Source organism: Tyto alba, unplaced genomic scaffold (assembly GCF_018691265.1).
Source record: "Tyto alba isolate M040663 unplaced genomic scaffold, T.alba_DEE_v4.0 Super-Scaffold_26, whole genome shotgun sequence".
In the NCBI taxonomy this organism is placed as follows: domain Eukaryota; kingdom Metazoa; phylum Chordata; class Aves; order Strigiformes; family Tytonidae; genus Tyto; species Tyto alba.
The window spans coordinates 7,079,354-7,094,545 of record NW_024881300.1 but is presented as its reverse complement, the minus strand read 5'-3'; the positions used below and the strand labels follow the sequence as shown (position 1 = coordinate 7,094,545).

General features: G+C 44.9%; 1 protein-coding gene across 4 annotated transcripts in view; it reads right to left on the bottom strand.

The window, feature by feature from the left end:
- SALL1 (spalt like transcription factor 1) overlaps nucleotides 1-6,558 on the bottom strand; it is a 17,957-nt gene extending 11,399 nt beyond the window's left edge. The window contains exons 1-4 of one of the 4 annotated variants that reach the window (XM_032998511.2): nucleotides 5,936-6,558; nucleotides 5,389-5,703; nucleotides 4,854-4,934; nucleotides 3,064-3,156 (exon numbers count right to left, since the gene is read on the bottom strand). In XM_032998511.2, coding sequence (XP_032854402.1) covers nucleotides 3,064-3,139 — 76 coding nt within the window. In that variant the 5' untranslated portion in view covers nucleotides 3,140-3,156; nucleotides 4,854-4,934; nucleotides 5,389-5,703; nucleotides 5,936-6,558. Of the gene's footprint in view, nucleotides 1-3,063; nucleotides 3,577-3,753; nucleotides 3,960-4,853; nucleotides 4,935-5,388; nucleotides 5,704-5,935 lie in introns of those variants that run through there. The other 3 variants (XM_032998502.2, XM_042797721.1, XM_032998518.2) reach the window with 3 other exon arrangements.
- Between the last annotated feature and the right edge of the window lie 8,634 nt (nucleotides 6,559-15,192).

The following is a 15,192-nucleotide window of genomic DNA, read 5'->3' as shown; positions in this document are numbered from 1 at the left end:
TTCTGCTGTTAATCTGAGAGCTGTTCTGGCAAATCCACTATGAACTTTATCAAATGTGTACATGCACAAGATTTTACAAGGGTAAACTTACTTATCCATTAATTGCACCAAAAATACATTTCAAGTGGAAAGTCCTCCTGGTAAGGGTGAACTGCATGAGCTTTTAACTTTTTTTTTTTTTTAAAAAAAAAAAAGAGAGCAGTAAACAAAAAAAAAAAAAAAACAAAACAAACAAAAAAAAAACATGCTGTTGCAGTCTGAGGAACTTATTTCCGATCGATCCTTAGGTATGAAACCATAGCAGAAAGTTTTAACAAACCAGGATTAGAATCATATACAAGAAATTTTCACGGGGCCACTCTATTCATTCGCTTAAAATCCTGCCCAGCAGTACCTCACTGCAAGTGTTTTAAGGACTGGTGATGATACATTTGCCTGAACCCTGCGCAAACTGTAGATGAATTAGCAAACCTGAATTCACAGGATGAAAGAAGAAGAAAGGAGTGCTTGGAGTTTCGAGGTTTTGTTTTGCAATTTCAAGGCATATAATGCAAACTCCTCCTTTCCGCAGCTCACCCACCCGGTCTTGCTCAAGTGTGAAGCTGCTGCCAGGGCCGGGGACCCCGGAAAGGCGAGGGTAGCTCTGGGCTAATACAATAACAACGTTCTGAATCCTGAAACACCATTACAAAACGCACCCTCTAGGCAACTTACTCAAAACTTAGCGTCTAACCATGTAAACCAGCCATAACCTAAAACCATTACTAGGGAAGGGCAGGGGGAGGCTCCTACACATTTTGCAGGAAAGCACGCTGCTTTTCCTAGGAAACCGGTCGGTATTTTTTAAAAATCATAAACTTCGTTATTTACTTATTTAACTTACGATAGCCACGCAAACTAAACAAAAGCTTCACTTCCATGCCATCATTTCAGGCAAAATCCAACTTAGTTCAAGTACATCCTTTAGCAACAGGCAGGAAAGCTACTCAGTTAACATTCCTTTCTCACACTCCCACTGTCTTTCATTTGAAAACGATGGGCAAAATCAGATCAAAAGACTAAAAACAGAAGAAAACGGCTACTTTTTCAAAAGATACTTGGAAATGTTTTGACCTGTTCCATCTACTAAAAACAAAAAAAACCCGAGCGAACGTCAAAAGATGCAATCCCTCTCTGCTTTCCCAGCAAGATAATTTCCATCTCAGCCTTCCCTTTCTCTGTTCACTTTAAGAAGTTCCAAATTCTTTCAAGGAAGGCCGATGAAAGACAAATAAAAACCAAACGTTTTCCCCAACTCCTGCTCCAAACTTCAAGCGGAAGTAGAAATAACATCGGAAGAAAAATAAATACGTGGACCGAGATGAGAAAGGGGATTATGCTAAACCAACGGCAAAACTCGGAGTGCACCCAAAGCGCCCAAAACTCGGCTAAAAACCAGAAGTCGCCTCCCAAGAACCAAATTACTTTTAAGAAATGTTTCGGCAGCGCTACGCGAAGCGAGGGCTTATATATTTGCTGGTTTACGAAGAGGGCGTCCCAGGGATTTTGGAAGCCGGGTAAACGCTCAGAGAGGCAGGACAACATCCCGCAAACTTTCCGACTTGATTTATCGCGCGGAGCCCGGGACGGGACCCTCTCCCCGCGTTCCGCCCCCGCGCACGGCCGCGCCGCTCCCGGGGCCGTGCGAGAGCTCGGCGGGCACCGCTGGAGCGCGGAGCGGCCGCGGAGGGCCTCGCGCCAGCGCTTCCTCGGGCAGCTGCCGGGGGAAGGCCGAGGTGTTTCCGAGCGGAGAAGGGGGCTCCGGCCCGCCCTTACCTGCCCGCCGGGAGCGCTTCTGCCCCGCGGCGCCCTCCGCGCCCGCGGCCGGCGGGTCCCCGCGCAGCGCCCCGGCGCTCGCCCTCCGCATGGCCGCTGCGGGGGGGGGGGCGGCGGGCGCGGGGCAGGGGTGGGGACGCCGCTGCCCCCGGGCCGGGCGGCCCCGCCGGCCCCCGCCTTGCCGGCCGCGGCTCTCGGCGACCACTTGTCACCCCGCGGCCCGGTACAGGTACGGTCAGGGGCACAGCCCCCTGCGCTGAGTTCCTCCGAGATGCCCCTGCTCCCGGACGGGGGAGGGAAAAGGTGGGGAGGAAGGGAAAAAAAAAAAAAAAAAAAAAAAAAGGAAAAAAAAAATATAGATATTTCACACGCTCCCTCTCCAAATCCTGGTGGACACAAAGCCAGCGTTTATTCCTCGCTCACCGACTTGGAGGGGAGGGGGAGACAGAGCAAAAAATAAAGAACAGCCTTAGGGAAAGTAAACAAGCCCCCGCGCTGCCGGAGCTTCCGCGCTGGCGGGCGCGGAGCCCCTGTCCGGCGCGGTGGCTGCGCGGAGCCCGGCGCGGCGGCGGCTCCCGGGACGGGGCGATCCCCCCGCGGCCCGGCCCGGCGGCGGCAACTTTTCCGCCTCCAGGAAGCTTTCGGTGCGGCCGGAGGCCGGGGCTGCTCGGCGGCGGGGCAGCGTCCCCCGCTCGGAGGGACTGCGGGGGAACGGGGGGTGCGGGAGCGCTGGGGTTCGCGGGGGTGTTGCGGTGGAGGGGGGGGCAAGAAAGTGGGTGCCCGTGGGGGTTTTCCGCCCCTTTCGGGGGGATGGCGCCGGGCAGCGTGTGTGGCCGGACGGGGCATCCGTCCCGCGGGGCTCCGGGATCAGCCGCCCCGCCGCAGCCCCACTTTGTTCCCCCGCTCCGCGGGGCGCGGAGGAAGGCGCGGGGGGCGCGGATCCATCTCCCGCGGGCTCAGGATGCCAGACCGCCCCGCGGGGGGAGGGCGGAGGAAAACCATCAAAAAACGGAAAGAGTTTGGAGTTTCGTTAAGAAACAGGCGAAACAAAACGCTGAGTTAAAAAAATAAAATAAAAGCCAAGAACTTGGACCAAAAGCCCAGCAGGAACCCCCCCGCACGTAACTCCGGGAGATACAGCTGTCCCGCTCCGCTGCCCGGCGCGGTCCCCTCTCCCCGCAAGGTAAGTTGATCTATTTTGTGTGTGTTTGTGTTAAAATGTGTGCGAGGGAGAGGAGAAGAACTCACCATTTCGCTGGGATAACAAGGCCAGATCGGGGTCGGATTGGAAATGCTGAGGCTTCGCCTGCTTCCTCCGCGACATGCTGGCTCAAACATCAGCTGGGGCAGAATAAAAAATTACTAAAAAAAAATCTTCTCAAAATTACGGAAATCGAGCCTCCCCCCCCCAGCCTCCCCAATCCTCCGCGCACCGCGCATGTGTCCTGCTATAATTATGATTATCAATAATGCATTGCGATTAATCATAGAGGGGCTCTTTGAAAGGCGATTGGCACATGGCCAGCTCTATTCAAACCAGCTCGCCTTAATCAATTAGGCGCTGATTTGCTGGAGACCCTTGTCTCTCCGCCGCTCCCACCCAATGAGTCGATCCATGTGGCAGGAGAAGGGGCTGGATTTCCCCAAAGCTGTTTGGATACAGTTTAACCCTCTTAGCAACCATCTGGGGCTGCATCGCGCCATCCCGGTTACTATAGGAATGTGTCTCCCCTCGCCCCTTCCTCCAGCCCCGACCGGCTCCCCTCCCTCCATCCCTCACTTTTGCGCTGCATTTCACTTTTTCTTTTTTTTTTTTTTTCTTTTTTTTTTTTTTTTAAAAAAAAAAAAACAACTCCCACCACCACCCTCCCCCGCTCAAAGCCCCGTCCCGCGGCGGGAGGGCAGGGTAAGCGATACTCTATGGAGGGGAGGACGCACGGCTGGGGGCGGTCGGCGGGGCGCGGAGGGGCGGCCCTGCACCCCGGCGGCGCCCGGCAAGTGTCTGCGCAGGGAGAGACCCGCTCCGCGGCCGCCCGGCCCCGCGCACTGCCGCCCACTGCGTCCCGCTGCTGCAAAAAGTTTCGGGTCTTTTTTTTTTTTTTTCCCTTGTGTTTTTTTTTTGTTGTTTGTTCCCCCCCCCCCCCCCCATTTTCTTGTCCCCGCAACTGCAAATAAAGATCCATTTTCGCTCTCCCCCGCCTCTCCCCGCCCTCCCCCCTTTCTCTTTCCATATATCACGGGCCCGAGGGGTGCTGAAAATAGGAAGGGTTTGTTTTTTATCTCACACATTCCCAGGACAATTAGGGCGCCGCTGGGAGCGGCGGGCGGACCAGCCGGTCGCCCCGCCCCCGGCCGCCGCGCCGCTCCGATTGGATGCGCCCAGAGTCAATCAGCCCGGGGGAGGCCGGGGCTAGGGGCGGGCGGCGCGCCCCGCTCCGCGGCCGCGCTCCCCCTCCGTCTCTCCCTGCCCCGCCCGGCGCCACGGGTGCCTCTGCTCCCCCGGCCGCCGCGGGATCGCTCCTGACTTTTGTTTCCCTCCCGGCCCCGCGAGCGATGCGCATCTGCCTGCCGGAGGCGGCCCCGGCCACGCAGAGGGGCTGGGGGGGAGAGGGAGGAGCGGAGCGGTCCGCGGGTACTCCGCGGTGGAGCCTGCAGACCGGCCGTGCGCGCAGGCGGAGCGGCCGCAGGCGCTCAGCGGGGCCGGGCAAACTTGGGTAACTTCGGCGCGGGGCTGCGCCGGGCAGAGCCCGCCCAGACCGGCCGCCGGTGCGCCCCTGCGCGCCCCTGCGCGCCCCTGCGCGCCCCTGCGCCGGGGCCGCAGTTCCTGCCGGGTCCTGGGCGCTCACAGCGCCCGGACCGTGCGCGCAGTGCGCTCCTACCACGTACTCGTCCTGCATCAAACTTTTACGCCCGGGTGTTTCTTTCAGAGGAGGAACCTCGTACAAAGAAATGTAATGATCTTGAAATAAAAAGTGTAGTTGCGAAAGGCTATAGACAACGCTATTTTTAATAGCTCGTATATCCAGCGATCCACGTACACGGTGGATAAATGGCGTGTGCTCTCCCTGCGCTGCCGACGCTCGCTGCTCTCCGCGCCCCTCCGCATGTCACTCCGGTCCCTGCACGAAAAGTTACTCTGTAAAATAAGCTGAGCTGGGAGAAGCGGGAGCGCAGGCGATTTCTTTCCCTCCACCCTGACCCATCTAGTGCTCTCTCCTCCCACTCCCCCCGCTGGATTATTTACTCTTCTATAGAGGCTACTCCTTTTTCCCGTATTAATATTAACAAACTCTCTGTAAAAGCAAGAGGCTGATCAGATACAACTCATTTCAATTTCAAATGAGCCGGTAAAACCTAGAGAGCGAGAGAGAGGAGAAGGGAGAGAGGGAGAAATCCTCCCATTCAAGGAACCGGCTCACTCGCGTTTTCTTCTCATTAAACGAAAGAGACTGTAAAACATTTAGCAAGAAGGGTGAAAAAAAAAAAAAAACACAAAAAAGAAGGAAAAAAAAAAAAAACCAAAAAAACACAAAACAACAGCTGCAAAAAGCAACCAAACAAACACATACGAACCGAAAAAGCCTCCCAGGTGCCACTCCAGTATTTAGTCGGCGTTGCAAAGTGGTCACTGATGCCTCTTTTCATTTCTGCACAGGGCGAGCCCCCTCCCTCCCCGCAGCATTTGGTACAGTAGATTTTGAGAAAAAGACAAACGAAGCTATCAGCGGGGATGATGTTGAAGAATGAAGATAATAATGTTGCTATAGGTGGTACTTCACATGACATTATTTTTCACTGAATATTTAAAGAGATGTTTCGGCAGAGATGGATACACTCAGCGCAGGCTGTCACCCTCCTTACCCTGAGACAGTGGGAAAGAAACCGAACCTGAACGTACAGAAATGCACACGGTTACTTAGAGCTAGCCACACGTAGATGCACACAAAATACCCACGCGGATCTATTTACACATCTATGTCTGTATTTCTAACTGTATCAATCACTCCGTTAGCTTCCCACGGTTTCTAATCTAGTCGCTCTCCCAAAATTATTCGCGTTTACAATTTCATTATACATTTGTCGATTAAGCCTAAGACAAATTTCCCCAGATGCGCAGTACCTTTGCTTCGTGGCTGGAAAAAGGCGGCCGTGGACTGGTAATTAAAAAGCAACAACAGCAACAACAAGAAGGAAAACAGTAGTTTAAAGGAAAATAAATTAATCTGGAGAAATTAAGTTTTATAACTTTTTTTTTTTTTCGTTTGTCTTCTCCCTCGCTAGTGTATAAAGCGGCGACTGGTATTTCATCTAGGACCGCTTGATTATTTATTGTTTGTTTTCCTCTCCTTCGCTGGGGGCCGGGAGGGGTGGGGAAAGGGTGGGGGCAAAGAAACATTGCCGGGGCTAGAGAAAAATCGGTCTTTATTGTTGTTGATAGCAATACATCAATTAAACGTCATCGTCTGTAACAGAAGTTGTGAGAGTTCACAAGCGTAAATACTCTGATCTTGGGTGTTCCCTCTCGAAGCTCCAACTGACAGTGACAAATATTTTTCCCTCCCCACCACACCTTGGAGATTTTTTTTTTCCCTCGGATTATTCTTTTTAATGGAGGTGGGAGGCTTTCTAATGTGCTTCAATGCAAATCAGCCTGGCTGGAAGACACCCGTGATGGGGATCGATCTCCAGTTCATTGAGATGAGCACTGAAGGGAGATGGTAAACAGGGGATAATTTGCAGTTCATTCTGCTGAGAGACGGTTTCAATGAGATGCAACACACTAGGCTGGATTATTGTTATTAAGGTTTGCGATCAGCCATCCCACCCTTAGCACGCAGGGGTTAAAAGCTACACAATCCCCACATAGTTATAATACATCGTTAATAACGATCTGGAGGGAAAATCCAATTGATTTCATATTTTCTGCAAATTTTCACCTCTGGAGCAGCTGGGAGGGCGGGGAGGCAGCGGCGCTGCCGGCGGAGGCACCGGCGGGGCCGCGCAACCTGCGGCTCCGCGCCGCTCCGCGCCGCTCCGCGCCGCCGCTCCCCGCGCTCGGGGCACTGGCAGGAAACCGCTTTCTCCGTCTAATCGAACCATTCACATTTCCACACTGCAAAAATACCCACTTTTCAGCTTTTCAGTTAGCAGAGCAGTTGTTATTTTTCTTTTATTTTTTTTTTTGTAGCCTCTTCCCCTTCGTCTATGTTCTCCTTGTGACTTTTTTTTTAAAAAAAACCTTAAAAAGACACACTGCACAAGTTACAAACGTCGCTACAGCTGACCTCTCAAGTAAGCCGTTTTTCAGCTAACGCAGGTTACATATATTTTAGAAATGTGTGTAATTAGGGGCTTCCAGATGCTGCAGTCAGCTGGGAACTTGGCTTTGTGCTCCGATATATAATAAACTTTTGAGACAGTCCTGAGGCGCAGCTACCCAGGGGCAGCGAGCACCAGCTATCTGGAATTGTTTTATTATCAATAGCTTAGATCACGCTATTCAATATGGACACTGCAAGCCCTGTGACTCTGTGGGTTTAGGTAGGACTATTTTTGTGGACATGCTGTCAGCTCCCACCCTCCCCCTCCTACTCCCCCCCCTTTTTTTTTATATTTTTTTGAAATTTAAAAAAAAAAAAATTTATTTTCTAATGATAATTCCCCAGAAAGAAAGAAAGAAACAAAAAAAAAAAAAAAAAGAAGGGGGGAAGCACCAGAATTTAATCCTTCTCCGTTATTACTGACAACTAATAATTGATCATTGCTCCCAAACACAAGCTTTTAGCTGCATAATTGAATTGTAAGCAATACGGGTTGAGCCAAAGGAAAAAAAGGAAAAAAAAATAGAGGGAAAGAGCCTCCCCCTTTCTCTTCCCCCAAATCCCAGAGAATCGCAGTGATGGGGAACTCCCCCGCCCCCGAGATAAAAATGAACATGACTAATGCCATAACCGGCCAAAGTGGGATTATTTAATTCAATTCTTTCTTTACACATTTGCTGCCTTTTGTTTGACCTGATGGCTGGCAAATTTTTACACTTAGCCGTCCCTTTTGAGTTTATTGATGAAGGTGCTTCTGAAATGATTATCAAGAGATTTACAGCCATCACTACCCACCTACGGGAAAAGTAGTAAAATCAATCCCTCAATCAATCAGACCCCTCTGTGCATATCTTTTTAATCTGCACTTTTAGCTGTTTTATTACAACACGAGCATTAAATATGTTTGTTTCAAATTTAACACGAATGCCTCCAAAGGACTCTGTCAATTTAGACATAAATCATGAAGTAAACAAGGTGGATGGAAAATCCTCTTTCTCGGGCAAAAGAGTTAGAAACCGAGGAATAAAAAAATACCAGCAATATCCCGCATCAGTGTATAGGCAACTATTCTGTATGTACAGCCTACAAGGCAGAAAAAAACACATACAGAAAGATAAATATGCAGTGCTGCAAAAGACTTCCATGCACTTTTACATCAGTATACAGAGAACCTAGAGAGTGCTAGTAATTACAAATACTCTCACAACCTAAAGCCTATCATTATTTCCTCTGTTTGATATTTTTTTTAATAGCAGAATGTCTTATTTCCCATGTTAAAAAATAAGCTTGCTTTTTTTACTATACCATACACTTCAGAAAATGTCTTGATTTCAACATTATTATCAATCCCAACGTATCACTCTATCCTTCATATACCTTTATTTAGGTTAAAGAAAGAATTCAGAGGGTATTTAAGGTAGGTTGCTTAGGTCAGAAATCTTTCCCACCAATTTGTTACACAGTGGTCATCATGTATGGACAGAATGAGTCTATTAGTTCTATAGAGAACCAAGAATTTTATTTGATGCCACAGGGGAAGTTTGTTCTGCAAGCCACATGCCTTTATATCCCAGGGTTGGGTTTGTTTTTGCCTTTTTTTTTTTTTGTTTGGTTTGGTTGTATTTTTTTTTTTTTCTGTAATTAAAAAAAAATATATCCTAGTGTATCACAGCCATATAAAGCCATCATGTGCCTCCACCAGAAAACCAGAAGTTTAGAAATGAAGTGACAGAGATTTCTCCATCCTTAGATACAAAATTTTAAAAACCATTCTGGACTGCAAAGACATCTTCCAAAGATGTATTGTGATGTCTGTCATCACAGAAATAACTCTGGGTAGGACAAAAAAAAAAAAAAACAAACAAAACCAATACTGAAATATGTACATGTCAAAAGAAGAGTAATGAAAAAATACATCTGATAGCAGATGATGAGATATAACTAGTTATCAGTCAGGATTTCCCACAAACATCTTGCTTTAAGTAAAGTGCCTTTATACAGTAGGAAAACTTCACAGTCACAATTGCTGTGCACCTGGGTATCTATTCACAAGAGTCTTAGTATTGATTTTTTAAAAATTATCATAGCTATCATTTCTTTATCAAAGTACTATTTATAAAATATGGGGGTGGGAACCATTTAAAAGCAAATGAATGAGTAGGACTGAGGCATGTATTTTCCAGGATATTTAAGGAAAAAAAAATGTTATTTAAAAAATGTTCTCTTAGGATTTCCTTATCTTTGAAACAAATTACACAAAAATTCTGTCGTCTGTCAAAATACAAGTACAAGGCCAAAATTTCACATGGCAATTTTCTCCAAAATAGAACCTATAGATGATCTTCTACAAGGTAATAATCTAACAAAGTAAGACCTGTTGTCACAAAAAGATTTTATACTCTCGAATCAGATTTACAGAGTGTGCATTTTTATTTACATTTTAAAGTTTCTTTTTAATCTGGAGAATACGCAGCAATTACCAGATAAACATGTCTCAGACCTCAGGGGAAATGTTGCCTGTAGAGTCCCAAATTTCTTGACTGATGAAATGAACCCAACAAGCCCTCTCATTTTCATGACATATTTTTGATTCAAATACAGTGGAAGTATTGGTAAGTACATATATTTTGTCTGCATAATATTGAGGTGCTCTGATTAATCCATGGTGTTTACAACGTGAAAATTGTCATACTCTTTGCATCAACACCAGAAGCTGGCTTGGCAGCTGCTACTTGCAATAAAGTAAATGCCTCATGAATATAATGTTCTGCTCTCTATGCCTGAGCTGAGTAAAGTCTTCACAATCCACCTTTTGCCCCCAGTTTGGACCAGTCTGTTAATAGGATTGGTCTGCCATGGCCATGTGCAAAACGTATCCCTTGGTGTACTTGTGTTTGCTCGCAGACTTGCACTCGTGTTATCTGGGTCTTGTAGGGAGTCAATTTCCTTGTTGAGCAATCTGACTCCCCAGCCACGTTTTTGCAGTTTTCTTCCCATTAGTGATCATTTAATGTTCAGATGGCAACAACAGCCATCACCTACCTCAAAAGGTAACTCCAGGAGTTTCTGATTTCTGAGAACAATTCTGCAGCAGGAAAGAGGGGGAAGAGTTGAACACTGACCTGACAGCCAGCTCTTACTGAACTATCAGCAGATACTACATCAGTGACCCAGAGATAGCCTTGAAAACTACTGCTCCATAAACTCAAGATCATACAGTTACCACCTAGAAAATGAAACTCACAATTTCCTTTCCTTCCCTAAGAAAAGCTCCAGTCACAAGATTCAAAGAGCAATCCTCAGAAAGAGACTTAAAAAAAAGACCCTTCCTCACAAATCCAGAAACCAGATTTGGGTTTAGAAAAATTGTTTCCATACTTTGCATGCTTTATATGGTAAGCTTGGACTTTAAGCCTGGCTGTACAAACTACTTCTCAAATCTCACCCTGAGTTACACATTCTGTGTTTTGGTCCCTCTTCACAGAACTTCAACTTCCATCTCAGATGGAGTGTCCAGGATTACAGAGCACATTTATTTGCACGTTGTAAGCAGCTTTCTGCAGTCTAGCAGGCTCTTCCCAGGACTGTACGCTCATCTGAGCATGTTCCTAGCCACTGACACTCTAGAAGCACCACCTGAATAAAAATTTTAAGCTCAAGTAAGTTTTGGATCATACTAAATTCATATATGCATAAATGCAAAAATCATACATGCAAAGACAAACAGCCCCAGTCTGTACTGGTTCAGCAATTCAACCATCATTATGTCAGTATGTACTGCAACGAGCAAAGCAATAGGGGGAGAATCATACTTGAATATAAGACAACATAGTACATTTACAAAGAACTTAATAAAACAACAGTGCTTATTCTACATCCATTTGGAAAGCTCAGGGATACATCATATACTCGCTTCTGAGACCATGAAAAGTCACTTTTCCTGTCCTCAGAAGTTTGCAATTCAAGTATGCAATTCTAAGCACGTTATTGGTGAAATTCATCCTTGTGCAGGAAGCAGAGCATTGACAAAGCAGCACGGGCGGTGTTTCACTCTCGAACTGCACGTGAGCAATTTTCCAGAAGGGGCTAACTGTGATGATCAAATACGTTGTCTCTGAGCACCATCTGTCCCTGCGCTACGCCAGGAGGACCCTGTCCCAGCTGAGCCGGGGCAATCGGCGGCTGGGCTGTCCCAGGCCATGTTGTGCTAGCACGAGCAAAATTGTTTGCATGACATCCTCCACAAGCAAGGGATAGAAATCTCCTGCATGGGGCAACAGTGCGTGGTATGGTAAATTCTTAAACTGTTACAGCTGTTTGCAAATAAAATATGTGTCTACACCACCAGTCTATACAAACTGATTTCTGTCAGGAGCTGTATTTCTGTGAGTGTGCAAGATCAGTTCCATTACTAACTTCAGATGAGTGTAAACAACCATTACACAGAAAAAAGATCAAGAGAAGGCACCAGTGATAATGATTAGCATGTAAATACCATACCTCTTAGCAAGATGTCTCCTGCTAATATGTTTAGTTGACAGTTGCATACCTTTGCACTCCCATACATTTTAGGGCTTGAAGTCACTTGCTCTATTTCTAAAGTCTACTTAACCTGGCTTCCTCTGCAGGTGAAGCAGCTATGCTGCATGAAAGCACAAGCAAAGTTATAATACGTAAGAATAACAGTTTCGTGAAAGTATAGAGCCAAATGCATTATAAACATACTGAATTAAGTAGAATTAAACAAAGGAGAAATATGGTTCATTCTCCCCTTCCCCTTCAGTATGTCCTCTCCAACACTGTACATATAGTCTCACAACACAATAACACTGCTGCACTCACTCTGTTCAAGCAGTATCATTCACTTACTCTTTGTTTCACTCCTAGATTTTCCAATAGCAAAATTCAATTTCAGCCAGTGCTGCTCTCCAAGGGCTGCCAGACCTGCTGCTCCTTTGCCCCACTGGTAATGGATTGCTCTAAAGTAGGACAAGACCTGCCCGTGTTCAGCAATGGGAGTCACACTGAGCAGAAGCAATTAGGTAAACTCAGTGCGAAGGTAAAAAGTGAGATGGATGTGAGCCTAATGGGGGAGAGATAGGTAAATCTACATCCAGGGCCAGCACTGCCACCACCAGCCACGCAGAGCATGCAGCTGCCTAGGGCTGCAAAATGTTTAGTAACACTTTCTTGTGCTAGCGACTGTGCCCTGTGAGGGGCCTACATTTAACGTTTTGCCTAGAGCAACGAAATTCTGTAACTGGTGCTGGTTGCCATACTCAGGGAAGCCTGCAGGAATTTCTTGCTGGTGACTGGGAAAGCACTCACTGCTTCTCTAAGCAAAACAACTATGACATTTTAGGGGTACAGCTCCTCAAACCACCTGTTCAAACCTGCTAATCACAGGTAATCTTGGCTTTTCAAGGGGATCACTCAAAGATGATATAAATACCAAATAACCAAAGACAAAAACTGTTCTAGAAATTTGCATCCATTTTTTGTGATAGCACACAATTATTTTCACAGTAATTGTAACATGTAACACACTAGAGAAAGTTCTTATGGGATTGACTCTCAGAAATGAACTGCAGAATATGCTTTGCATTTCTTATTATTCTGCTTCCTTATTGTCATTCTCATAAAATCAATCAAAGTGATAACTGGAATGTCTAGAAACAGCCAGAATTTAATCTGGAAGAATTATACACAAGTATATCAGCACTGGAAGTGTATCTGCTTAAAGGAGCTATGTATCACTACAGAGAATGCAATGTTCTGTGCTTGAAGCACTGGCATATATCTACAAGTGTAGAAAGATGACACTATGGAATACTGCTTGGAAACATGCATGCTATAAAACAAAAAATAAATATGCTACAAAATTTGAAATTAATTTAAATATTTTCATTTTATGACAAACCATATTGTAGATGTTTACATTGTATTCAGTAAATATAACCCATAAATCCTAATCTAACCCCAGATTTTGCTAGGAAAGATTTTGGGAAAATCCAGATGTCAGTCTAAACTATGTACCCTGTTAACTTCCAATCCCAGTTCCCATTTAGGTAGGGAAATCCTCAGCGGTGGGGCCACACGGCCAAGGACCAGGGCCAAAACTGCCTTGGAAGCCCTTGGCCTCAGTGCTCCAGTGGTCCTGTTTGCCCGTGGATCCTATGCTTTTGGGATGTCCAGGAGGTTTGTGTGTAAAATTTGTCATCATCTTAGAAGAATACAAAGGAAATTTTGTAAAGTGTTCTTTAAAGAATTTTTTTTCAAACCACATGGATGTTACTGGATAATCTATCCCAATAAAAACAGTTGCACTTTTCAATATACAGCACACAAATATATCAAGTGGCTCAATTGCAATGTATGCTATGTTCCTTGAAAATTAAAGGTTGAACCAGATAATCTTTTGAGGTCTCTTTCAACTAGGACTATTCTATGATTCTATGACAGGGTAACACGATTTTACTTGGAGTATATTATTTGCATAGTTACTGCTTTATTATATAATTCAAAATCAAATAATCAACACAACTTTGGACTTTATTGTGGAAAGAATGAAGCTGCTTGACTGACACATGATGGTGAATTAACTGCATTAGAAACTCTGGCCCTTTTACTTCTCTTTCACCCAGAAAAGGGCAAAAAATCTGGATTTGTTCTGTACAAAATTGCAATACTTCAGGCTACAACTTTCCTCCTCAATCTAAAAACTTTCATTCTCAATTTAAATTCATTTTAAATTGTTATGCTTTACAAACTTCCAAATGGGATTCTAATTGTTGACAGACATTTTACATTACATGTGTCTATCACTTTGATTTAATATGCATTTTCAATGAAATTTGAAAAAGGCCTCTAAGGTGGCAATTTGACAGCAAGACATGCTGTGAATTTTAGATATAAAAAATATCTAGTTTTCAAGGGGTTTTTGCACACGTGAAAATGTCCCTTCAGGAAGAAAAAAAATCAGAGAATGTCTGTGTAGCTGAATTATCAGCAGCTAAATATCACCAGGAATATCACCTACTGTTTTAGTCAATCACAGTCATCAGAGGCAAACGAGGTTTTACATTTATGCAGCATTTCAGTAGCGCACTTCAAAAAGTATTAACCATGAAAGAAATAAAATGTATTTGGAAATCCTATGTCTGGTTTATTACATCTCATGACCTGATTTAATTTTCTTCTACAGAAAACCCGCATTGAAATGTCTGTAAGTAATAGGTACTTCTTGTCAACTTTGATAAGAGACATTTGAAAGGAATTCCAAATATATTCTGAAAGATAAGAGCAGAGGTAGCTTTTCTGTGTCCCTAAAAGAGTGGAAACCAGACCTAGGAGAGCATACAAGCTACAAGAGAGACCTGTTCTATATTAAGTCTACTTTTGAAATCCTCAGAACTGTAGTTAATGTATAGGCCCTAATCTATAGACATCGACAGCACAGTGGGAACAACTCTGCATCTTTAACTTAGAATTTGTTAAACCAAATATTAGCTACTTTTAAATACTTGCATTTTCTTCATAACTTTAATACAAACATCTTGGCTTTGGCTTATTTTATATAAATAGCTTTATATCATTTTGTTTTAGTGGTCCTGCTGGGTGTCCCAAAACCTACACTTGATGGCAAGAATAAACATTCATTAAACTTCAAAGGCTGCCAAAAAGTCTAGTTATTTTGATTTAGGGGAATCATTTAAATTAATCCCTATGTTTGTGTAGAAAATATGTAATGTAATCCATTTCTCTGTCTCCAGCATCAAGTCACTTACCATTGGAAAAAAAAAATTCCTTTACTAATGTTTCCTGTCTTGAAAAACTGGGGAAAAAATGAAGACTTCATATATATTTTAAGAATTCTGGCTTAGTGACATTGAGAAACCAATATTATAATACACAACTGTGTACTTATATCTCTGCATAACTGCTGTTAAAACTAACATGCACAATAGAGTTCTTCAGTGGGAGCAGTAAAACCAGATTTTATGTATGTGTGTGTACATATATAATATTTTTATAACAAAAGAGCCAATTACTTTTT